Source organism: Aedes albopictus, chromosome 1 (genome assembly GCF_035046485.1).
Source record: "Aedes albopictus strain Foshan chromosome 1, AalbF5, whole genome shotgun sequence".
Lineage (NCBI taxonomy): Eukaryota > Metazoa > Arthropoda > Insecta > Diptera > Culicidae > Aedes > Aedes albopictus.
In genome coordinates, this window is record NC_085136.1 from 93,301,706 (window position 1) to 93,328,704 (window position 26,999).

The window sequence follows — 26,999 nt, forward strand, 5'->3', positions numbered from 1 at the left end:
CGTTTCAGGGGTTCTCATGAGGGTTTCGGCGGCTCTTCAGATGGTCCTGGGTTCTTCAGGGGGTTCAAAATGGTCTCTGTGGCGCTTTAACCCTATGGATCCGAAGGGGACATATATGACCCCGAAGATGAAACCAAGCATAACGATCGTGTTCGACGCCAGCGAGGTTGCGGCAGTAGCGCCATAACATTCAGGCTCCATGAGGTTAAGTTGTCTGAGGAACGTGAAAAGGTGTCTCTAGGGTTTCAGGGGGTTTCAAGAGAGTCTAAAAGGTGTTCCAACGGGTCTCAGGGAAACTTTAAGGGGTCTTAGTAGCGCTTTAGGGTATTTAGGGGTGTACCTGGAACTAGGGAATGCAGTGTCAAGGGGAGTATCAGGGGGTTTCTGAAGCACCGTTTTAAAGAACCGTTAAACGAATTTGGCTGAAAATGCATCCCCATGTTGACAATGACTGAACAACCAGCAAGATGCATTGTCAGCCATATCATATGAACAGTTCTTTAATACGGTGCTCTAGAAACTATGAACAATGTACTCCAAATACCTGGCCAATAAACGATCCCTGAAACACCTTATAACATCCTCTCAAGGCAACTGAGAACCTCCTGAATCGCCTTTAAAACTCCTTGTAACCTACCTGAAACTCCTGTAATCCCATTGAAATGCCAACGAAATCTGTCGGAACGCCCTAGATTCTACTTCAAGTGGTTCTCATATGTTACCAAATTAGTTTCAAGCATAACTAATTATACAGCTATTGAACAAGATCAAAGGAACTTGACCAAATAATCCTAAAAAAAGGTCCCATTGCCCCCTGCTTGCGGTACCATTGATCTTCAACAACATTTACAAACATCTCTCAATTACCAATAAAGGTTCCGCAAAACCCCAATTACATCGATCTGCCGCTCGCCCCAGCTGACATAATAGCCCTCATTTTTCGATTGTTCCTCCGACAACAAACCTTCCCCCAAAATGACCGCGCGCCAAACCGCCATAATAAAGGGGTCTCAATTTGCTGTCTGATCCGTCACGATCGATCTCCATTCAGTCGCGGCGGACTTCATTCAACTGACTAAGCACCGATGACGACGAGCGTAGAGGTCACAGTCACTTGCTTCGCTTGTTAGGTGGATCGTTAGAGGTGCACGCGCGTGCGCGTGAGAGAGCATTCAAGCTACCGTCGTACCGACGACCGACATTCAAGCTGTCCTGTCATTACTGTCCGAGACAAATCACCTCCAAGAAGCTTATTGGTTAAGTTAGGTACCACAACCACGCACCCAAAGCACCGAAATTAGCGTTATTATTGGTTAGTTTTTTTTCTCTACTGTCTACAAGACCCGATCCCCGACAGGTGGTTGTTCATTGAGGCTGTCATTCTCGGTTTATTTGCTGTGCACGTGACCGTCGTCAATCGTTGCGTTGTTGCGCTTGTCACCATGAGTATAAGGGAGAAAAGCAGTTCAGCTGAGGTCTGGGTTTCTATTGCAGGGGGAGGCGGTTCTACTACAGTCGGTGGTGGTGGTGGTGAGTGTGGCCAAGCTTCGGAAATTTTGATACGATGTTGATGTCCCATTTCTCTAGGGTATTCGCGGACTACTCGCCGTTGGTGTGCTTTGCTGGTCATTTTCTACTGGGCAGCTTTTGCGAGGGGTGGTGTGTATACGCAGAAGGGGGTTAGACAAGGAAGGAAGGGGGCAGTACTTACTCCGAAAACGAATCCGAGGATGGCGTTCTTGGCTTCGAACTTGGGGTCAGGAATTTTTCGCTTGTCACGGTCAAGGTCGTTGCCGAGGGACGCGTCCTGTGGATGAGAAGAGGCGGGGAAAAGAAATGTAGGTGTTTTGGTGTGAAACGTGTTTTTATTTGTGTGTAAAATGTATGAGCAGTTTTAGGCACAGAGTGTCCGTCAGATTTATCAAATTTGGCAATGCTTTTCAGACGAAAAGGTTCTCACAAGAGCACGATTCAAGAGTACGACAATGCATCCATGCAAAAATTAGAAGCACCCATGATGACTTTGGAGGCGTTTGTGCCTCAGTAGCTTACATAATTACTCAATTACTTCAAAAATGTCACATAGCATTCCTTTCTACTGGGGAGTCCTCCAAGAACTTCTTTTGAAGATTCTACCAGGAACTGCATATATGGATTACACCAGAATCGCCATCTCCAGTTGGCGTTGTGGGTAAAGCCTTAGATTGTCAATCCGAAGACGGCGGGTTCGATTCCCGTTCTGGTCGGGAGCTTTTCTCGGCTTCGCTGGACATAGTGCATCATTGTGCTTGCCCCACAGTTATACAATGGTAAGTAAAAACAGCCTTTTATCAGTGCTTAAAGAACACTAGGTTGGATAGAGACAGATCCAGTTTCAGTGGAAATGTGGATCCACGAAGAAGAAGAAGCCAACTGAGCAATCATCCAGGAACTCCTTAAGTTGATTACCACAGGAATTATTTCTGGAGTTTCCTTTAGGAATTCAATTTGACGATTATTACAGAAATTCCCTCTACGATTCCTTGAGAGGTTTATTTTGTGATCCATAAATTCAAAAAAAAAAGAAATTTCTTGGAGCGGATCTGGTGTGATGGTTAAAACACTTGAGTATCACCCTGAGGTCCTAGGATCGAATTCCACTCCCGACAAACTCGCAAAATGTGAGTTCTTCCTTCGGAAGGGAAGTAAATCGTGGGTTCCGAGATAAACTAGCCTAGGGCTGAAAATCTCCTTAATACAGTTAAGAAAAAACTTCTGAAACTCCTGAAGGAATGCCAACAGAAACTTCTGGAGGATTCCCAGAATACTCCTGAAGAAATCATAACTTAGAGTCCTGGAAGATTCTTATAAGGAACCCTGGAGAATTTCAAAAAAGAATTGCTGCAAGTCCTACAGAAAGAACTTCTGAAGGACTCCCAAATTTCCAGAAGATTCTCAGTAATAACTCCAGGAATTCGAAAAGGAACAGGAAAGCTCTCAAAAGCAAAGATTTTCAGAAGATACTGTTGTACCTAAGCTTTCCAAATGGTACTCCTGGAGGATTCATAAAAGGAGCTACATGAGTTTTCACAAAACAAAAACAGCTGGAAGCAAGGATGGAAATCTAGTGATCATGATCAGATTTCGAATGTGTCGCGGTTGAAAGGCATCGCGCGATCATAGCAACAACGATAACAGTTTGTCGTCAAGCATCATAACAAACTACGGTCCGAGAAGAACGATTCGCTCGGCATGTGCGGGCGCGATGCGATCGCTATCATGAAGTCGAAATGATAAATTAGTGATTTAATTCACTTTTTGAGCATTCATACTTCTTTAACTTGAAGATATGCTTATGAATGTATTATTTCTAATAATGATTGCGGTTTACGGGTGCATAATTGGCCTAAATTGTGATGAATGAAATTTATCACGATTTGTAACATGATGCGATAACGGGTCATCACGCGATAAACCGTGCATCAGATGCATTGATTGCACGGTGATACGAGCACGGTGTGAGGCGTCAGCATCATGCTACTGCAAGAACAAGGCTATCTTGGATTATTCGTATCCTGTATCATTTATCGCTTGAAGTGATTTTTTTCCATCCTTGGCTGGAAGAACTGCACTAAGAAATCCTGGATAAATTCCAGAGACAGTTATAAAGAGAATACAACGACATCTCTTGGACAAATTCTTTGATCGAAGTTCCGAAAGGAACTATTTTCCGAATACCAAGAAGAACTTCTGCTGAAAACTATGGAACAACTGCTGGAAATATTCTGGGATGAGTTCCAGACGGATTTTCTGGGAGAATGCCATTCGGAACTGTTTGAAGAATCCTTGAAGGAACTCCTGGAATCAGAGAAACAATTTTGAAGAAATAACATGAGGAACCTCATGACTAACTCCCGGGGGAATATCAGATGGAATTAAGGGATTGATTTCAGGAAATATTTTTGGAAGAAATCCCGTAGGAATTCCTGAAGAAAACCTCGGAAAAACTTTTGGAGTAATCTCAGAGGGAGCATCTTGGTAAATTCCAGAAGCAACTCTTGAAAAAACTTCAAAAGTATCTCTTGGATAAATCTCAGAATGAGCTTTCTAATAAACGCTGATTCCTGGAATTGTCGAAACAATCCCCGTAAAAACTCCAGAAGGAGTTTCAAAAGATGGGTTAGAAAGAATTCTTGGGTACTGGAGAAACCCCAGGGGTCTGAATCTCTTCTTCGCAAACTTTATCGGATTCTAATAGATAAAACAGCAGAATGGTACGAGACAAACTTGAAAATTTTCAGAATCAATGTCAGAGAAATCCTAGATACAATTCCTTGGGGAAACGAGACGTAGTTCTAGAGGAGCTTTTGGGGATTTGGATTTGCATCCTCACAAATATAAGAAGAACAACCCTTTCCGAGTATTACAAATGTAAGAAAAATCTCCTTCATGCTTCCAGAGATCCAGAAATGCGTTGTGGAATTTCTCCAGACTTTTTTCCGAGAACTCTTTTTGGAATTGCTTCAGAAATTCCTAAAACATTTGTTTTTCACGGATGTTGTCAAACCAATCTTCAAAAAATTCTCTCGGAACGTTTGCTTTAGAAATTCCTACTGTATTATTTCATAAACTCTACTTTGGAAAATTATTCCAGGAAATTCCAAAAGTAATTATTTTAAACAATCCAAAAATTATTTTAATTATATATTCAAGAAAATACCACCTAAATTCCTAGATAAATTCACGGATAATTTAAAAAAAAACGTCTTGAGATTCATTTGGAAATTTCCAATATATTCCACTGGCGATTCTTCCAGAAATTTGCGAAAATAATCTTCGATGGAACGCTGTAGAAATTTCCCTGGGTCCTCATCCAGAAATTCATTTGAAAATTTTTTCAACAGTTTCTCGTAGGAATCCTTTAATTTATTCCTTAAGATATTCCTTACTTCTATAGAAAATCCTGCAGGATTTTTTCAGGAATTCTTCCAGAGAATATTTAAGAAAGTTTTCGGGAGAATTCTTGAGACATTAAATGTTAAATTAGGAAAACTAACAGCAACATTATCCAAAAATTCAATAACGGATTCATTTGGAAATTTTTTTCATGGATTTTATTATAAGCTCCTCCAGAGTTTTTTTTTCCTGAAATTTCTCAAGAAATTGATTAACAAAATGTTTCTTTAAACATATTTTTTAAGAGTGTTCATCATAAACTACTTTCTTGTAATATCTCCACAGTTCCCCTTGAAAACTCCTCCCTGAAAACTCCTCCGTGGATTCCTTCAGAACAACCAGCATATTTCTTTTAGAAATTCCATTGGATTCTAAAGCAAAATCTCCTCAAAAAGTTCACAAATAAATTCATTTCAAAATTCCTTCAGGAAAAAATCATCAAGGTAATTATTTCCAACACATATACCCAGAGATTTCTTCACAAACCCTGCAATATATTCCATTAGATTTCTTTGACCTTAAATATGGTACATCCAATAGTTTATCGTTACGAATAACATAAAACATTTACAATTATAAATATTTCCAAAGATTCTTTCATCCTAGGAATTCATTTAGCAAATTAATTTTCCAAAGACTCCTTCACAAATTTATCCAAGATTTTCGTCAATTTTTCTTTTCAAAAACTTATATGTAGATCTATTTTTCCACGGAATTACTCAGAAATTCATCCATATATTTTTATCATGAACTCCTCCAGAAGCTTTTTCAGATTTTTTTTTTCCAGAGATTTTCTCCTGGATTTCATTTGAAATTCCCGAAATTTGTCTTCAAGAACTTACTCAGGAATTCCTCCTCAGATACTGACATGATTTCTTTTAGTTATTTAAGCAGAAATTCCTGCGGAAGTACATACACAGATTCGCTTTTGTATTTCTCCGGACATTCCTCTATATATTGTCTCAGAAATCCCTGCAGATTTCAGCTTCAATTCTTCCTGGAGTTTATTTAGAAACTTCTCCAGTAATATTTTCTAGGAGTTTCTACTTGCATTCCTTTCCAGATTCCTTCAGTTATATCAGAAACTCCTTCAGTATTTCAAAAAGTTCTTCATGAGTTTCAGCATATTCACCAATAATCCAAAAAAAAATGTAGAATTTCTTGTCTTCCATGTTTTTTTTTCGGTTATTCCTATTCCATAGAAATGTCAATAAACATCGTTATGAGGTAAGACTTTACAAATACTGGCGTGAGTGAGAAATGGACAAATTGAAGTGGAATTTGCGAAAATAATACTCGTCCTCTCGGTGAGACTCGAACTCACGACTCCTACTCACTAGACAGGTGCGTTTCCAACTGCATCACGAGAAGACCCGAAGATGTAATGACTAACCTGAATTCAAGTTAAGCTCGAAACTATGAGGTTATGTCTTCCACAGACCGCCTTCTTTCGGGTGAATTATATGTCCATCCACACAACGCATCTATTGTATATGTAAACCCCCAGTGTTTTTAGTGTGTTGAAAGTCCACACACCTCTCATCGACGTTTGTGTCAAAGCGTGCTGAGCGGAAAGCTTCCAACGGATCGTGACGTTCTTAAACGACCGTTTACGGAACATGAGTCCGATTTTTTTTTGAATTCCGAGGTCCATGATGGCAGATCATGTGGCGTGTGGCAGGAAAGGTGGAGAAATTAAAACTGGGATCCAGAGAAACTGAACAGGAAGCAAAAGTTTTGCAACACCTGCTCTGCTAGACCAAGAATTAGTTAAACTCGATTGCATTTATAGTTCTTAAGAATTCTCTTGGAATTTTCCAGGGATTGTTCAAGGATTCCCAATGGTATTCTTAATGGCAGTCATGCCAAAAAACCGTTGAACTGTTTAAGTGATTCCGAAGTGTAAGCATGTACCAAAAACGACACAAAACGAGACAGTTAAAGTTAGGCAAAACATTTGACCAAAAATGTTAATATTTATTTTCCCCCTGAGGAAGACACTATCCCCGTGTCGAAACGTCGGGTGAATAATGAAACTCGTTTTTTGAACCCTAAGACTGCGAAGCCGTTAACCCGAGCAGAGGATAATAGCAAGTTAATAACTACGGAATCACATGAACTGTTTTTATATCTTGTTTTGTTATTATTGAATTATCAAGGCATAGCTTTTCCATAACAAATTTTGTTGTACAATCTCATTTCGTTATAATCAAGCATTAACTAAATTACATTTAAGTAACATGTTTTGTTGAAGTACAAGTTTAGTTATTGTTGTAGTATTGATCCACTTATCAGCAATAGCACAACAGTAACAAGTTTTGAAATTACAGGAACAATTCGACGATTATGACCTGTCCCTTTGTGTTGTTCAATTTTTGTATTCAGTTAAGAAGGAAATTTCTGAACGACTCCTTTTGAGAATTCCTTAAATAATTTTCGCACTTGGAAGTTCTGGAGGAACTTTCGATAAATCCCTACAGAAGTCTTCAAGAGAACTCCTCGCGTAGTTTTCTTAGAAATTTCGAAGGTAATTCTTCTGAGCAATTATTAGAATTCTTGGCAGAACCTTTTGAAAAACTCCTGAAGAATCTTTCGAAAAAACTCCTGGTGATATCCTCAAAGAAATTTTGAGAAAAATCTTAAGATGAACTTCAGGACTAATGATCACAGGAAATTCTGAAGAAATCCTTGAAGCGATTTTATGCAGTATTCTGGAGGAATTTCTAGAGAATTCTTTGAAAATCCATGAAAGATTCCGTAGAACAACACCCGGAGAAATTTCTGGAAGATTTTGGAGTCATTTATGGAAAAGTTTATGACCAAATCTGTCGACGAATTTCTAGAAGAATTTTATGACACAGTCACTTGATAAACATATAAGGGTCTGTTCATAAACCACGTAGACCAAATTTTGGCCATCTCAGGCCCCCCTCCCCCCTCGTAGACTTTTATCCATACACAAATTTTGAAATTTGTATGGAGCGTAGACTTTGGCCAGACCCCCCCCTCCCACCAAGAAGTGCACGTGGTTTATGAACGGCCCCTACGGAGTTTTTGACGGAATCCTTAGAGAAATAAATAGAGGAATTTTAGAAAAAAATAGTGCAAAAAATTCTCGTGAAAGTCTTGTAGGAATCATCAGAGGAAGTTCAGGAGAAATTATAGAAAATTTTTTGGTGGAATCCTTGTAGAATCCAGGAGGAATATTCGACATAATTCTTGAATCCAGGGAAAAATCGGAGGAATTAAAACAAAGTTTCCTGAAAACTTGTAATAATCTGTACAATATTTCCACAAAAAAAAATCTGCAAAACTGTTGAGCATTCTAAAAATTCTTCAGTTTCCATGCTGAAAAAAAAAAAACAAAACAAAAATCACAAATTGCTATCGACAATCAAACTTTTTCAAGTACACATGTTGATTTCAAAACCGTGCTCCGAAAACAATTAAAGTAGAACAGTTTATAAATTACAGATGGAAATCTAAGCTCCTCGTATTTGATAATATAGAAATTACTAAAGTTCGGTTATCTTGCGACTTCAAATCTCTTAGAATGAATTAAAAGCTGTATATAGTATTTTTCGATCATTTGAAAGTATTTCTTACGTCAGAGTGATAAACCTCATGTTATTGGCGGGCTTGTGAGACAAAGCGAATAATTTTATGTAATAAGTATTATAACTTATTTAGTAACGAGTTTGATATCATAGCAAATTCTGCTCTCCGATTATTATCAATAACATATTAATATCAAAATTTGTTATTGAAATATTTTCCGAATTCACTGTTGTTAAGTTGTCTCCAGTTAGACTAGTGTTTGAGGCTATGGATCGCCAATCCGGAGACGGCGGGTTCGATTCCCGTCCCAGTCGGGAAAATTTTCTCGACTCCCTGGTCCCTAGTGTATCATTGTACTTGCCTCACAATATACAAAGTCATGCAATGGCAGGCAAAGGAAGCCCTTCAATTAATAACTGTGGAAGTGCTCAAAGAACACTAAGTTGAAGAGAGGCCGGCCAAGTCCCAGTGGGGACGTAGAGCCAAAAAGAAGAAGAAGAAGAAGAATGAAACTAACAAAACAGGTTATTCCCCGGAACATTTTTTTGTTATGGAATTTGTTATTTTTCCGCTTATGACAGACAAGTTTATAACACAATATGTTATGGTAATAACTTAGAAATAATCGATTTTATTATTCAGTTATTTTGCCCAAATAACACAGCTCATTATGCTGTTGTTATTCCCTTCTGCTCGGGAATCTATAGAGTCAAGATTAAAGTCGACTACCAACAGCTTCATTTTTATTTTTACTCAATTATTAAGTTTAATTGATTACTGATAAAGCGCATATTAAGCCTTGAAACAGCCTTTCAATGAATTTTAAATCAGCTAAAGGAGGAGCCTTGTAGCCATGCGATTAGGGTCACCAAGCTTCTAGTCGCACCATGCTGGGGGGTGAGGGTTCGATTCAAGCTCCGGGCGATGAATCATTTCGTGAGAATAGTTTAGTCTCCGTATCTAATGGTGTATGTTCCGTTTGTCCCTTGTCTAGTGTTATGTTTCATTCAGTCCGTACAGCCTCTGGTTGAAGTTAGTGCCCGCGTCTTTTGAAGGTTGAACAAAATCACCGAAATTAGATGTTTAGAAGCTGAATAAGGGATTGTGCCTCTTGGCGTGGCTTCGTGGTCGTGCGGCTAGGGTCACCAAGCCTTAAGTCGCATCGTGCTGAGGAGCGCGGGTTCGATTCCCGCCGCAGCTGTCAGGAAAAGTTTTCGGCTGTGCCACTGGGCGTTGCATGCTAGTCCGTTGTCTAGTGTCGTGCTTCCTTCAAAGAGCAAATAGCTCACTGGAAGCATTAAACGTGTCCGCGTCTTTTTTTGTACTCAGCTTTTGTTCAAATGAAGGCTGATTTAAAATAGTTGGAGAAACATTTAAACAGCATCAGATTGCTACCTGGGAGGTCCTACATATCTTAGTATTGAGTGGTTCAAGCTTGAAAGTCTTTGTTTTCCATCCACAACTTTTTGGTGTAGTTTATTTAGGAATTCGACCTCAAACTCCTATTATTTCTCCAAGGGTTTCTCTTAGGATCCCTAAGGGGATATCTCCAAAGATTTTTTCTATGGATTTTATGGATTCCACCAATAATATGTGCAAGGATTCCTCTAGAAGTTCCTGTTTTGATTCTTTCTACAATTTCTGCTTGGATTTCTCAAGGAATTCTTCCTGGTATACCTTTAGAAATTCCTGCTGTCTTTTCCCGTGGATTCTTTTTATAATTGCATTTATTTTTATAAATGCTTTTTATAAATGCGATCTTTTCCAAAATTTTGTTCACTGATGCATAACTAGTTGACGAACTTACAGTAAAAATTTGAGAATAACCTCAAAGTGAGTATAAAAATACTCAAATATAGGTACTTGAGTTTCTCCGTGCAGATGAAGAAGTAGATTACCAGTAGGTCGTATAAGAATGTCCACTTCCATTACGAAAATACCGCAAAACTCTTTATTAACGTGGGACGTGGGATTTGATCACCTATTTTGGAACCCATATATTTCGCACAAACTGATAGCCGGCATTTCAAAATACTAAATGAAGTTAAACATCAATTTTCAACATTTCATAGGTATCTTCCGGGCGTTACGCCTCAAATGGGGCAGAGTTTGCTTCGTAGCTTTCATGTTCCACTTCCACAGATATCAAATGAGAGCATTTTTTCTCAATTGACCGTATTGCGTTCGCATTTCGTGTGGCCTACAAAGTCAATAGTATTTCCATTACAAAATGATCCTGCATCGACCGGGAATCGAACCCATCACAATCAGAATGTTCAAATATTTATCACTCTGGCTATATCAGCCATAATATCGCTATGTGAACAATTGTTGGACTCACATTTTCCATCAACATGGTACAGAAGCTACATCGTATACCCTTAGCGTAGACTCCTAACAGACAAACAGTCAGTAATGTGGACTAAGCGCAAAGCTTGGACGGACAAACACATCAGTACAGCACAAGCTCTGAAGAAGCCCCCCGTGTTGACCGGTACAGACTACTGCCACCCCAATCAACAAACGATGATTGCAAGCATTCCTTGCTCACTATTACAACAGCTATAAAGCGATGTACAAATAGAAGATAAAATGACCAGATGACCGATTCCGACCGATGATGATGCCGCCGTGCCGGGCAATGTATCACCGAAGATTTCGATTTGATTTGATCCGATTGCGGTTTGGCAGCTCTGTGGAGCATCCGATAATTACCCTTGCGAAAAGAAGAGGCCTTCCCCGGTGCCGATTCAAAATTATTGACAGTTAACAAGGTGTTTGCACTTTTTTTTCGCTTTCTTCGGAGTACAACATTTCACGCTTGGAACCACAAGTTGCAACCGTTTATGAATGCTCTTTAAAATTATGCAACCATAGGCAGACAGACGAGCAAGTCTAGGCAGCCTAGGCTCTGCCTAGGCTTGCGACTCATCCTCTCTGGGTTGTTGGTTCGTTGGTTAGTTGGTGCAGTTGGGCGGGAGTGTTGATGAGCATAGGGGTTGGGGTTTGTTTGCATTCGAAGAAGCAACCTGAATCACCTGATTAGCCTGGTTTGGACTACTAGCTGCCGGGCAATGGTAGCTGAATTTCAAAGCTCAATGCTAATCGGACTATCTAGGCCATTTTTTTTTTGTTTTTCGAATGATATTTTGCTGTTCGAGGTTTTGATTACGTTAGATATGTTTCAAAACAGATTTGTTTACTACGAATTTCAATCAGTGTCTTCACTGTGTTTGATGAAATGATATATTTGATCTATTAATACATAGACACAAAATCAAAACGTTTTTTTCTTTTTTTTCTCAAAATTGTATAAAACATAAACAAATAAAGGGACTGTGAAGCTTCAGTTAAGAATGGAAACATCAATACTGACACATTGAGGATACATATGACTTATCTCAAATAGTATCTGTTGGTTCCTTGTGCCAATCATGCTCAATGTTGAAAATAAATGTGAGATATTTTTTTATCAGCGGATTTAGAGGGGCTAGTTCACCTCGGAACCCACCCGACTGGAAAATTAAATCAAGTTCATATCATATTGTGCTATGATGTTGTAATATTTTTCTATAACTAATTATGTTATAAACTAGATGCAGGATGATGTTAAAATAACTAAAATTGTAACAAAAAATGCACTGGTCTTATAACTTATTTTGTTATAATCATATCAAAATTTTAACAAAATATGATATGTATTTTTACTCTCAGGATTACTTATTTCTATCAGAATTTGATATAATTTTGTAACTTTATCTTTCTAATGCCGAAGACTCAAAACTAAATTATAATACAATGAGCTATCAAACAACATTCATAACATAACGTGATATAATTGAGTTAAAGTATTTTGAAAACACCGAGGATGTTGAACATATTTATATCCCAATGAGTTATAAATATCATGGTGTGTTAGGATTATGTTATATTTTTGTTACAATTTTCCAGTCGGGTACGCTCTACTCGTCTTCCGAAGGAAGAACTCACATTTTATGAGTTTGTGAGGAGTGAGATTCGATCCCAGGTTCTCGGCGTGGCAGTCACATGCTTTAACCATCACACCAGGTCCGCTGGGATAAAATTTGAAACACCTAAAGCAAGGAGGCATAAGCTTTTGAATCTTTCGATATATCGCATACCCCTATTCCATGATCACACGAGAGAGACATATCCATTTCCAGAGAGCGAAAGAGACAGCCGGCTAGGTGTTTTCTCTATTGCAGCAGCTGAAATTATGAAATCGATTCAAACAGCAGCAGCAGCAGCAGCAGCAGCAGCAGCCGTGTGGTAGGTAGCAGCAGCTGATGATCTTTTGGAAGCAATTTCAAAGCGCAGTGCGAGAAGGCACGCTTCGGTAGGTTGATCTTGCGACTCCTGACTCTATGGAGCTTGGGTAATGTCAGCTCAGCTCGCTCGGTCTGGTGGTGATGGTGAATATCAGACTCAACGAGCAGAAAATTTCCGACGATCACTGACTGCACACTGGGGACGACCTTGGAACGATTTGAGAAACTAACCACCGCACCACACCGTTATGTGGAGCTGTGGTTCGGGGGGATTTGATTGACGAGAATGAGGAAATTTGAGTTGACGGAGTTTTTTTTTTCAGAGATGAGTCGGAATCCGCTGTGAAGTCTAGATCTATCACAGGGAATTTCTAGAGCTGCTCCCATGTACATCAGGCGACTCGTTGATGAACCATTTATCTCGTGATCTCGTAGCAACAAACAAGATCTGTCTGAACGCAAAGTGTTATTGCATGCTTTCCGCTAATTACATAGCGTACAATTGCTACCATTAACGGCACTGTTTCCCCCGGCACTTCATACTTTAAACAAGATCAAGACCGAAACACCATAACACATAAGGATAGTTCACCGCAGGACAAGCTGCAAGTCCCTAAAAAAAACAACATATTAAGGACAAAATCCTCATCAACTGGGTGAAAGGAACCATGTCGAACTAGTTTCATGAGTGTCATTTCGCAGTCGAGTCGTATACATCAATCAAATTACAGTACTAAAGGTTCGACAACACCCCACCATTTAGCTACTTGACCTTGAGCCGCCTCTGGCTCGACGACGACGTCCGACCGGTCTACCGCTGCTGCTAATGAGATTCAGAATCCGCCGCAGTCAACTGGGTAAAGGCGTTAAACGTACTCCACTTTCGCATACCTCGGTGTTTGTCTGTGAACCTTGCATTTGCTAGGTTTATCTGGAGCAAAAGTGCCTGCTGATTTACATAGGGTCTTGAAAAGTTGAACTTGTTGTGGTCCTTGGAAATCATTGAACCAAGCTTTTGAGATTTATAGGTATCATAATTTGATGGCAAAAAGTGAGAAAATTTTCCTCATCCTGTAAGAATTTCCTTTTCATTTCTGAGCATATTCTGCGAAAAGTTCATGTCGAAATTTTATGAACCATAAAGTTTACCAAGCTTAAAGGTACATCATAGATTAGAACAACATTAGAATCACCAATAAAAATAAACTAAAATTCATACAAATGGCATAGAACAAATGACGGAAACCACTGACGCAGCACCAGCTCAGTATAATATGTAACACAAAATGCATAAAGAAATAAAAAGGGAATTAAATATAACGAACAATATAATCGATCAACGATCAAACGATCAAATCTGACTATACATGTCAATGGTTGCTACTCCGTGATTGATCTGAGCTGGTACCAATTGCACTGAGATCCAAATGAATAAGGGCTGGGACACTCCACTTATTCTCAAAGTGCAATTCTAGCAGCTCATATATTTTGGATCAATAACGGCGCCGGCCACGTCCTTATAGTCAGTTGGGAAGGGAAAGGAATGTTGGAGTGTGCTGGTTGTTGCTACTAAAGACCGAGATCAACTCTGCATCCCCACAACCAGCACGGACTGGGGTATTTGTTAGACGGAAAGGATGGGAGATCTGGGAGTCACCGTTGGGTCGGTGATGCGATCCATGGATAGGGGGTTTTATTTATAGTGTTCGTAAAGTGATAGATTGTGTGGTGAATGAGGTGAATAAGGTCAAGCGGCACAGCACGCTTTGGTTGCATAACTTTTAGGCGTTATATACACTGTGCTGTGAGTGGAAATTAGAAGGGAGGGAAACGACTTTTTTCCATTTCGTTTCTGGTTCTAGCGATGGCTATGAACATATGAATATACATGAGTTGTATGTATAGAGAAGAGAGAGAGAGAGAGAGAGAGAGAGAGAGAGAGAGAGAGAGAGAGAGAGAGAGAGAGAGAGAGGAAGTGGATAGAAAGATACAAAGTAGGATGAAAAGGGACGGGCCAGGGATTGAACCCATGACCTTCTGCATACGAATCAGAAGCGGTAGCCACTAGACCACCAAGCCCATCTTACAACGAACGAACTATATAATGGGAAAAAAGTGGAACAAACAACAAGAAAATAAATCAAAGAATAGAACCGAGAAAATAACAGACATTACACTTGTACAAGATATGTAAAATACTAATCAAGAAAACTGAAAAACAAATGTAAAATTAAAAAGCTGACTGAGAAAATCTTAAGTTATGGTCAGAGTGAGATGAGTAATGAAAATGGGAATTAATCATCAAGAAAGCGGAACAAAACTGCAAAAGATGATGAAAAAAAATATAATAGAGAGAAAAAGACAGAAAATCAGTAATTGAGAAATTGAAACAGAGAGTGATAGGATAAACGCTATAACTGTATACTGAGAATTATATGGAGAACGAAATAGGGAACATAATAACAAACTACAAACTACAAAAACGGAGGATCAACATTGAGGAATGGAAAACAAAAAAAAAGATAAATGACATAGAAGCAAGTTACAGAAAAGAAAAGAGAAAACAAGAAACTTTCAAAGAAATACGAACATATTTTCAAAAAAAAAAAGATTTAAAACACCCAGAGAACGGGACAGTAATGGAATAACAAACATTACACAGCAAGTAACGATCCTAATTATCTCCAGTAACCACATAGCACTGTTATTCGCCTTGTGTGCCAATATTGTGCTTTTGTAGAACTGACACGCTTAGTATTGGCCAACTAATGGCCCTATAAGTCCAGAAAGGTGAAATATAGTGACAATGATTGCTTGGGATTTTCACAAAAGAAATAAATCCAAAATGTAAGAATAATATACATAATGGAAATTGAGAGGAATTGGACCATAATTAGACTTTACCGACAGAAATAATCTACATCAATTAATTTAAGCAGACAAAAAACTGAAACTGGTATGTTTTTTTTATAAAAGGGCAAAAGACAGAAACGAAGCAGCCACTTAAGTATATAACTAGGTAGAAACGAAAGAGGAATCTATAAGAATTCATACAGATCTAGAATAAAAATATTGTAATAGTAAGCAGTGGTGTTATCCCACTTTCTGGAAGTGTAAATACTTTGCACTTTTTTGTAATAAATGAAAAGAAGAGTAGGTTTTATGCCTATGGGAGAAGAGGTCCGAATTGTAATAGGAACTTCACTCCCCCGGGCTTTTTCCAACTCAAAAAAATAAATAAATAAATAAAATAAAAAAAAACAAAAAAATTTAAAAATGCCAAGTGGTACCTCCTGAATCAGTTGTTTTGAACTCCTAGAAGCTACGTAGCTTCTAAGTGTGGGCCACCTTATTGAGCACCCTTGCAAATATAAGAGAAATGTCCTAAATTTTTTTTTTTTTTAATTTTTCACGATTCCATGTAAGAGAATAGCCTCTGTAAAAATAGTAATCGTTTCCGCCCAACTAGATATAAGAAAATCGCCTATGTGATGTCTCGATATCCCTTCCCTCCCATGTATAAAGAAAAATTTGCTTCCTAATTGTTTTCGCTCCCCTTCATACTTGTTTGAAAACCCTATGAGATTTTTAGATTTTTGCGTGCATAAAAAAAACAGAAATTACCGTAGTGAATATTCTAATTTTGTTCGCCTATTAATAGGCGTGTAAGGAATGTCTCATTTATGATATTGGAAATTACTCTTTCGCATCCTTTATACATATAAAACGCCTATATGGTTATCTGGCAATGGTATGTTGGCGGCGTAGCAATCTTTTCACATAGTCGATACTATTCCCTCCGGATATATGGTTATCTTTAGTATTTTTTTTATTTTTTTTATCTTTTTTAACGAAATTTTCAGCCCTAGGCTAGTTCATCTTGGGACCCACGGTTTACTTCCCTTTCGAAGGAAGAACTCACATTTTGCGAGTTTGTTGGGAGTGGGATTCGATCCCAGATCCTCGGCGTGATAGTCAAGTGTTCTAACCGTCTCACCAGGTCCTCATCTTTAATATTTTGCGCCCAAAATATTAAAGATGAGGACCTGATGTATAAAAGTTACTGTCATATAGGATACTATTTCCAGGCTCCCAAAAATGAAGTCAATTTCGTACACTCCCGATCAAAAGTTTGGGGTCACCCCCTCAAAAACATGTCATTTTTTAGGCCCATATCTTCGCCAATTTGCGTCCGATTTCAAAACCACAAGTCTCATTAAAAAAGACAATAAAAGAAACTTTGAACATGATTTAAAAGAAACTTTTTCAAAAAAAAATTGTATGTCAACTTAACCCAAAGTTGGCAAATTTTCAAAAAAATAAATATAAACTTACGGCAGTATCGCTGGAAATTGGGTCAACCAAATTTTAAGATAAGAGCTGTAGTTGACGAAGATATCACCAAATCACTTTTCTATGTTTTGCGAGAGTGACCCCAAACTTTTGGCTGATACATCATATTTAGGGGTGACCCCAAACTTTTGGTCGATGACATGAAGAGTTAATTTACTTAATAACTTTTTTTCTAGATTTTTTAGCTAAGTTCTGTAAAAAGCAGTTGAAAGCTAATAGAAAATGGGTCATATTACCGCTCTCATCTTAAAATTTGGTCGACCTAATTTCCAGCGACACTGCCGTAAGTTTGTTTTCATTTTTTAGAAAATTTGGCAACTTTGGGTTAATTTTACATACAACATTTTTTGAAAAAGTTTCTTTTAAATCTTGTTCAAAGTTTATTTGACTTATTATCTTTTGAATGAAACCTAGGATTTTGAAATCGGACGGGAAACTTTTGATCGGGAGTGTATATGACATTTGATATGTTTACGCACTCACGAATTTTGGAAAAATAGCCCTAAGAATATAACAAGCTTTTGCCGAATATTACAAGCTTTTTAGTGTAAAAAAGGCTCCATTATGAAATGGTACATTTTCCGCCACCCTTTTTAATTTATCGATATTCTCTATGAGATTTCATCATAAACTTGCCCAAGGATTCCTGTAATAAGTTTTCTATGGATTCCTTCCAACATTTTTCCATGGATTTCTTCAGAAATAACATCAGGAGCTCTGCTTTAAAGTAAATCCAGATATCAGAAACATGTTCAGGGTTTTCCAAAAATTCTTCAAGGAAAATGTCTATAGGAATTGTTTCTGCTAAATTTTCATGGATTCCTTTTAAAAGTCTACCAGATATTATTTTAGAATATCTTCTAGAAATTCGTCTAAAAATGCATCGGAAATGTCTCCAGGGATTCCTTCAGAATTTTCAACAGCGGTTCTTTCAGAAATTACTTCTAAGATACTTTCATTTTTTCCAGTGGTTTATTTAAAAATTCGAACAGGATTGTCTTCTTAAAGTCCATCGGAGATTCGTTCAGTAATTGCTCTTACTAGAATTCCATTGAAAATTTCCGCAGGAATGTGTCAAGGAATTTCTCCAGAAATTCCTCTAGAGATTCTTGCATTATTACTTCCAGTAATTCCTTCAGGATTATCTCTTGACCTCCATACATTTTCGCAGAAATTTCTGCGGCATTTCCTCTTAGAATAATCCTAAGAATTAATTATTATTCAGAACTATTTCCTAGAAATTTCTACAGGAATTACTTTACAGATATCTCAAAAGACCTCTTCCAGGGATCTTTACGGAAGCTTTTCTGGGTGTTTCTTCGGGAATTACATCCACAAATTGCTCCAGGAATGCTTCAAGAATTTTAATAAAGGAATGCCAAAAAAACCTCAATAAACGCTTAAGGAATTCCAAGGGTTTCAAGGGTTTCCCAATGAGCTTGTTCAGGTATTCATCTTTAAAGTTCATCAGAAATTCCTCTTGTGATTCCTCAAAGAATTTCCCTGGTTTTTCTTGTGTTGCATATTCCTCTGGAGATTCATACAAAAGTTGTTTCTTCAGGGTTCATTTAAATTTAAAAATTCTCGTTTGGATTTCTTCTGAAATTCATGTTCCTTTGGAAATATTACCGGAGACTTCTTCAGAATTTTATGGATTTCTTCCGAAGTTTCAGTAAGCGATTTTTCAAAAGTTTTTTCAGGAAATCATCCATTTTTTTTCAACAATGTTGAAGAAATTCCACTGGAAAGTCTTTCAAAGGTTCATCTCAGAGTTCTGCATGTATTCCTGCATAAGTTTCTACAAGCATTTCTTTAGAAATTGCTCCAGCGGTTCCGTCAGAAATATATCCTGGGATTCCTTTACAGATTCCTGCAGAAATGGTTACATATTTTCATCCATGGTTTTTTTTCAGAAGTTCATCCACAATTTGTACAAAAATACTAGAAGATATCTTGAAAGAATTTCTAAAGGATGCCTCGGAGTATTGTCTGAAGGATTCCTTTAAAAAAAAAACTCCTGATGACACCTTTGGAGATTCCCAGTTGAAATTCTTGAAAGATATGGACACAAATGCATTCTTAAGGGATACCTGGAGGAATCATTGGAGGAATTCTTACTGAAATCATCTTGGGAAATACTGCAAGAATCTTCTTTATATCAAAATTCAAGAATTTTTTCAATAAATTCTAAAAGAATGCCTTAGGAGATTTGGGGTGCCTTGTGATAATTGTGGAGAAAATTACAAAGTAGTACATGGGGAGGCATGCACTGTATCAAATAATTGTCCGTACAGCATTTTTTTCGTCAAAATAGTTTTGCATTCAACTGTTCATAACTTTTTTATCAGTCAATCAAAAACCGCTAGAATTTAGACAAATCATAAAGCACATATTGAAGCTCCATTGGTAAAATTTTGAGCGTGATTGAATAATTTTTCCGAAAGTTATTGAACTTTTAGTAGTAGTTAATATAAAACCTCAAACAAAGCAGCATATGTAAGATTTATATATAAGCTGTAAAATAAAAAATGAAAATGTTTCATAAAGTACATATTAAGATATAAAGTTTTAAAAAATTGTTCAAAAAACTAATAAGTTTTACGAAAAATTCTATAACTTTCAGAAAACTTACTCGATCTCGCTGAAAATTCTACTAATGGAGCTTCAAATAGTGTTTATGATTGGTTAAAATTTTAGCATTTTTGATCGGCCTATAAAAAAGTAATGAACATTTGAATGGAAAATTATTTTGACGAAAAAATTGTTGTATGGACATTTGTTTGATACGCTGTAAATCCTAAAATAATTCATGGATGAGTTTCCCCGCAATAAATAATTCTTAATTTGGCACAAATTGAAGCCATTTCCATGAGACGCATCCATACAGAGAGGGCACTGAAATATTGAAACCTTGACTAACCAGCTCAGATTTTACAATGACAACAGAGATAGTAAGAAAAGGCAAAACAGAGAGTTGATGTGAGAGCAGAACTAAGAATCGGACACACAACATAAACAATTCAAAACAGCCATGAAACAAGATAAAAACACAAAATGGATATCAACTGGCATAATTAAAAACATAAATAAAACACAAATGAAAAAGAAAGTGGAAAAGAATTAAACATGTTATATGAATGGGATAAAAATGGAAAAAGGACTCAACTGAATCGAAAAAAATCAAAAAATAAAAATAGACGAACTGAAAGTTAAATAGAGTACAACATTCAGGCAAGCAAAATGTGAGGAAATGAAAAATATTCCAATGAATAATATAACATTTACAAGAAAAGAAGGACACAAAAACATTCACGGGAAAATTGAAGCGTTAAATAAAATAAATAACCAAACAATAGGATCAGAAATGAATCTGAATTACATATAATCGAAAAAATGAGGAACAAAAATAAACCATGCTGGAGCATATACATAAAAAATAAACCCTGTCTTAGTTATAAAAGTGAAAAAAAATTAAGAAAAACGGAAATAAGAATACATTACTGGTGAAGCAATAAAATAAGAACAAAATTATTAAAAAAATGAAGACAGGAATAGGAAAAAATAGTATGGGGACATCAATGGACCATGTGATAGAAAATAGTGCCACTAGTATGAGTCGCAATGAATAATATAGAGAGAACAAACAATGAAAACAGAATGAAGAACGGGATAAATAATGGAATGAAAGCGAAACTGGAAGCATTTCCTAATTTTTTGGTTTTTTGATTTTTTTTTATTAAATAATGAAGCAATATTTTCAAAATCGGTTTTCGTACACAAGTAGAGTATAGATCAGGGTATCTCCTGATTTTTTTCACGGTAGAAAATGTTTTTCGTTTTAGCAGAAACTGTTTTTAAACAAAATTTCGAAAAAAATGCTTTCTGTAAAAATGGAAAACATTTTCCGCCACGAAAAAAAAAATCAGAAGATACCCTGATGGGCTGCTGTACGAAAACCGATTTTGAAAATATTGGTTGGTTATTTAAAAAAAAATCATAAAATAGGGAAAAGAGCATTGCATATTCGTTTTATGAGCGAATGGTTATGGGTACATTTTTTAGTGCTATCCCAGCTCATTTTTCTGTATTTTTTTTGTTTCAGTTGAGAACGCATAATATCAAAAAGAAAGGATCAATTGATGTCGCGAAATTTGAAATAGAAATACTGTATAGGACGGCGATAGGACGAAGATAGACTGATAGGTAGAAATAGAAATATTTAGAGACACAGGTAGGCATGGAGAAGGGAAAAAACGATAAAGATTTAATCATTTGTGTGACCTTGAGACACAGACGAATAAAACAATTCAAGTGAAATAAAGATAGAGAAAAAGATACAGAAATAAATTGAAATATAAAAAGGGATATTGATAGATTCACAAATAAAAATAGAGAAAATTGAATAGATGGAAATAGAAATAAAGAAAGCGTAAGATGGAGATTTTATCATACACAGATATAAAGATAAAAATAGAGATAGATAAAAAGATATTCATAGAAATAGAAATTTATGAAGAGCTGAACAAAAACATTGAGTTGTTTAGACATGAATATAAATATAGAGAATGAAATAGAGATGAAAACAGAGATGAAAGATGAGGGAATAAATAGAGATAAAAGAAGATAGAAAAAAAAGAAATATCAAATTGAAATTCAGATAGAGATGAAGTGATTAAGAAGAGATTGAGATAAGGCCAAACAGGGAAATGTATATTGAGATAGACACAGAGATAAAAATATAGATAGAATCAGAGCTTCAGATTTAAGCATAAGTAGAAACAGAGGCTGAGGTAGATAAGGAGACAGAAAAAGTTGGGAATGAAGAAAATACAGATACATATTGAAGAGGGATGAACAATAATGGAAATAGCGATATAGAAATAAAAATATAAAGATAGAGTGATAGAAATAGAGCTAAAAATAGAGATAGATATATAAAAAAACACAAACACACAAAATGATCAGAACAGATGAAATGTTCACATAAAAAATATCAACTAACTGTAAGGGGCCGTTCATAAACCACGTAGACTTTATTGGGGGAGGGGGGGGGGGGTCGTCTGGCCAAAGTCTACGCTCCATACAAATTTCAAATTTTTTGTATGGACTCAAGTCTACGAGGGGGCGGGGGGAGGTTCTGAGATTGCCAAATTTTGGTCTACGTGGTTTATGAACAGCCCCTAACTGTAACTGCATCGAAAAAGTTGATCATCCAACATTGAAAATAGGGCGACCAAGAGTATTATCGGCAGGATTGTTTTCTTCCCCTTGGGGGTAAAGTAAGCCAAACTGTCTGAAATTTGGGCATATAAATCAGCTTGGCTGGGAAGGATTTGAGGCCAACTCAGAGCTCAACAGGTTTCAAAAAACCCCCCATGACGAAGAGAACAAAACAGCCAAAAATACGTATGATCCTCTGAATAAAAATAGAGAAGATAGAAAAAAAAGTGAACAAAGATAGATATAGAACCAGATATGTAGACAGAGGTAGGGATATGGATAGATCTAGAGTTAGATATACAGATAGAAGTAGAGATAGAGATAGAAATGGCAAAAGGTTAATGCAACCATAACAAATTGCAAATGCTCCATAGAACATCAAAAAGCGCTCCATAAAGAATGAACATATGTTCCATGAAAATGTGAAATGTTACCCATAAATAATTGAAAACGTTCCATACTTTATAAAAAATGTACCGGTAAAACAAAAAAAAATCTCATTAAAAGTGAAATTTTGCACCAATAAATAATACTGAAATGCTCCATAATAAAATACAAATGCTCCATAGAAAAATGCAAACGCTCCATAAAAAATTGAAATTGTACCCATAGAAAATTGAATATTGCTCCATAGAAAAATTAAATTGCACCATAAAAAATAGAAATTGCACCATAGAAAATATATGAATGCTCCATAAGTATTAGCAAACTGCACCACATAAAATACAATTTGCTCCATAAAAAATTGAAAATTCTCCATAACTTTAAACATTTGCACCACTAAAGCAGTGCAATGTAAAGCAATTCAGCCCTGCCGAATTTAATTATAAGAATATGTTATCTATGGAGGATTTTCAATTTTTCATGGAGCAATTCATATTTTCTATGGTGCAGTTTGATAATACTTATGGAGAATTCATCTATTTCCTATGGTGCAATTTCAATTTTTTATGGTGCAATTTAATTTTTCTATGGAGCAATATTCAATTTTCTATGGGTTCAATTTCAATTTTTTATGGAGCGATTGCATTTTTCTATGGAGTATTTGTATTTTATTATGAAGCATTTCAGTATTTTTTTATGGTGCAAAATTTCACTTTTAATGAGAAAATTTTAAGTTTTACCGGTACATTTTTTATAAAGTATGGAACGTTTTCAATTATTTATGGGTAACATTGCACATTTTCATGGAACATATGTTCTTTCTTTATGGAGCACTTTTTGATTTTCTATGGAGCGTTTCTATTTGTTTATGGGTGCAATAAATAGGCTGCCGACAGAAATATAAATAAACACAGATAGAAGTAGAGATAGGAACAGATATTGAAACAAAGATAGAGATAGAAATAGAAATAAAGATAGAAACAGAGAGGAACATTGAAATAGAGATAGTAATTGAGGTCATGATAGATAAATTGGAGATGAAGATGGAGATAAAGATAGTGATAGACATGAAGATAGTGATAGGTAGAGATAGAGGTAGACAGAGCGAGATAAAGATTGAGATGAAAATAGAGTTAAAGATAGAGATGGATATGAAGTTAGAGATAGAGATAAAATAGAGATTGAGATAGAAAAACACAGATAGAAATAGAGATAGAGATATATATTGGAACAGAGATATAGATAGAAAAAGAAATAGGCAGAGGTAGAGATAGAAATATATATAGAAATATATTTCTAAGAGAAATATATATAGATAAAAATGGAGATAGCGTAAGAAAAAGACACAGATATTGATTGATTGATTGATTTGTCTTTATTTAAGAGACTTTCAGCCCTTGGCTGGTTCGTCTCCCAACATAGATAAAAATAATGATAGAAAAGGTGGAGAAAGAAAAAGAAATAGACAGAGGTAGAGATAGAGATAAAGATAGATATAAAGAAAGAAATAGTGATAGAGATAGAGATAGAGATAGAGATAGAGATAGAGATAGAGATAGAGATAGAGATGGAGATAGAGATAGAGAAAGAGATAGAGATAGAGATAGGGATAGAGATAAAAATAGAGATAGAGACTGCAAAAGAAATAGACTCAGACAGAAATAGAAATAGAGATAGATATTTGAACAGAGATAGATATAGATAGAGATGGAAATAAAATTTGAAATATGGATAGAAAAATAAATAGACAAAGACATACACAGATAGAAATAGACAATAAAACAGATATTGAGACACAGGTAGAGGTAGAGATATAGATAGAGATAGTGAAAGAGTTATCGATAGAGATAGAGGCAGAGATAGAGATAGAGATAGAGGTAGAGATCGAGGATAGGGATGAAGATAGAGATGTATATGGAGATAGAGATAGATTGAGGTAGAGATTGGGATGGAGATAGAGAAGTATATGGAGATAGAGATAGACATAGAGATAGAGACAGAGATGAATACAGATATAGAGATAGAAATTAAAGAATAAGAAATAAATATAGAGACAGATATTGAGGTAGTGATAGAGATGAAGATAGAGATAGAGATGAAAATAGAGATTTAGTTAGAAAAAGAAATTGGCATATATATACCTGAAGATAGAGACACATATTGAGATTAAGATAGAGATAGATATAAATAGATCGATAAATTGAGATAGAGATATAAAAAGAAATAGACAAAAATATAAATAGAGATAAAGACAGATATTAAGGCTTGTGAAGAGTTAGCATAAGTTAAAATTCACAAAAACAAAAAAAAATATATTGAGACAGCAATAGTGATAGAGATAGAGATGAAGATAGAGATTGTGAAGTGATAGAGACGAAGATAGATATAGAGATAAAAATAGAAATAGACACAGATAGAAATAGAGACTGATATTGATAGAAATATAAAGATAGAGATAAAGATAGAGATACTGGTATAGATGAAGATATATATAGAGATAAAAATAGGGATAGAGATAGGAAAAGAAATAGACGGAGGTAGAGATATAGATAGAGAAAGACAAATATATATGTTGGGGCAGAGAAATAAATCGATATGATTATGATAGATAGATTGATAAAAAGAGATAGGAGAAGATATCGAAGTAAAAAGATAGAGATAGAAATAGATATAACTTAGAGGTAGATGTAGAGAAGGAAACTGACAATCATATAGTGATATAAAGATAATGATAATGATAGGCTTTGAGATACAAATAGTGATTATGATAGAGGTAAATATAAAGGTAATGATTGTGATAAAAGAAAATATAAACTAAACAACAACAGGGAAGAAATGTTAAAAAAAAACAAAAGGTAAAGATTAAAACAAGCCAAAGTAGCAAAAGAGACAATTTAAAAAATATATAGGATAGTGCACTTTTAGTTATATACTGTGGTTATGGAATCAAGCTAGATTAGTTTCATCGATCGAGATCATAGATTTCTGTTTCATAAAAGTATAAATCGAAGCAACTTTACAGGGGCGTCAAATTTGAAGCAAAATGGTTCACAACACAAGCCCGAAGCTGTGCGGGCCAAATGCTTAAAAGTTGCAGCCAAGGAGAATTGGTTTTTTGCACAGTCGGCGTTCGATCACCACCAACCATTGGACCGTTCGACTATTGGACTATTGGACCCACCAACACACACAGTAGCTGTCCGTCCAGTGCACGGTGGCATTCAACACAGCTGACTGATCAAACCCGCCCAAAGGCGTCACTGCCGCGCGTGGTGACTGTGAATGGCTGTGTGTATGTATTTTGCTCCATCTGTGGGCACATTATTAGTTATTGCATATGATTATTGGCTTTTAAGTTTAGCACCAATAAGGGGAACGCGGTGTGAAATGTCGTCCCAATTGGAAGTTTCCTAGACCTAAGAGCGAACCTTTTCTAGGGTGACGCATTCACCCGGTCCACCCTTACATCGCTGGTGGTAGGATATGACGACCGTTCAAGGGCCATTTAATTTTTCTTGTTTTTTGGGGAAAAAGTCAACCCGATCGATATGGTAATCAAGTGCGTGTGCGAATAGGAGTGTTGCAGAAGATCAAACACTACCCCTGATGGGATTAGCGGTCGTCGGTAGCGACTTTCAGCTTGTTAGTGAGTGGCGGCTATAAATAGGTAAGGTATCGTTAATATGAGCCGAAGGTCTTAAGTGGCAATAATGTTATTGCTGAGTGCTGGTGCAGACGTGGTGTGATGTGGAGTTTGCGTGGTAGCATGTGTTTTATGCCATCGTCGCGTCGGTCGGTTGAAAGGAAGGAAAGGGGTCGGGAGGGCGAGAGATGTTTTTTCCGCTTTTTAGATGTTTGCAAGACCCATAAAGCAACTGGTTTTTCTAGGCTTAGTAACTACAGCATATACACTGGGTACTAGAAAGAGGTAACTGGCTTGGTGCAAATGCAGTGCGAGTGTATTTGTGTGCTATTAAAACTAGCGTCGGTAAAGGTCTTGAAAGTTGGTCTCTAGTTCAAATGGATTGCAGAAACCTACAATGATCAAAACGTAGTTAAAACTGCTCTGTAAATACGTTTCATGTGACATACCTTTCAATCAATTTTCTTTACGATTTCCCATCGATCGAATGGCATCCTTTTTTAGAGCATACTGCTGACAAAAAGTAACGACATCTCTCTCAAATGTCATCCACCAATCTAAAAGTGTGTCACCAACTATTCAAATGCACCGAACCATCTTCCATTTTCAAAGATTGC

The 26,999-nt window shown here is 36.4% G+C and overlaps 1 protein-coding gene across 4 annotated transcripts in view; it reads right to left on the reverse strand.

The window, feature by feature from the left end:
• Nucleotides 1-26,999, reverse strand: part of LOC134283900 (salivary glue protein Sgs-3) — a 122,687-nt gene that overhangs the window by 30,742 nt on the left and 64,946 nt on the right. For all 4 annotated transcript variants that reach the window (XM_062845045.1, XM_062845044.1, XM_062845043.1 and 1 more), the window contains exon 3: nucleotides 1,712-1,807. In XM_062845045.1, the coding sequence (XP_062701029.1) occupies nucleotides 1,712-1,807 (96 nt within the window). The remainder of the gene's footprint in view (nucleotides 1-1,711; nucleotides 1,808-26,999) is intronic.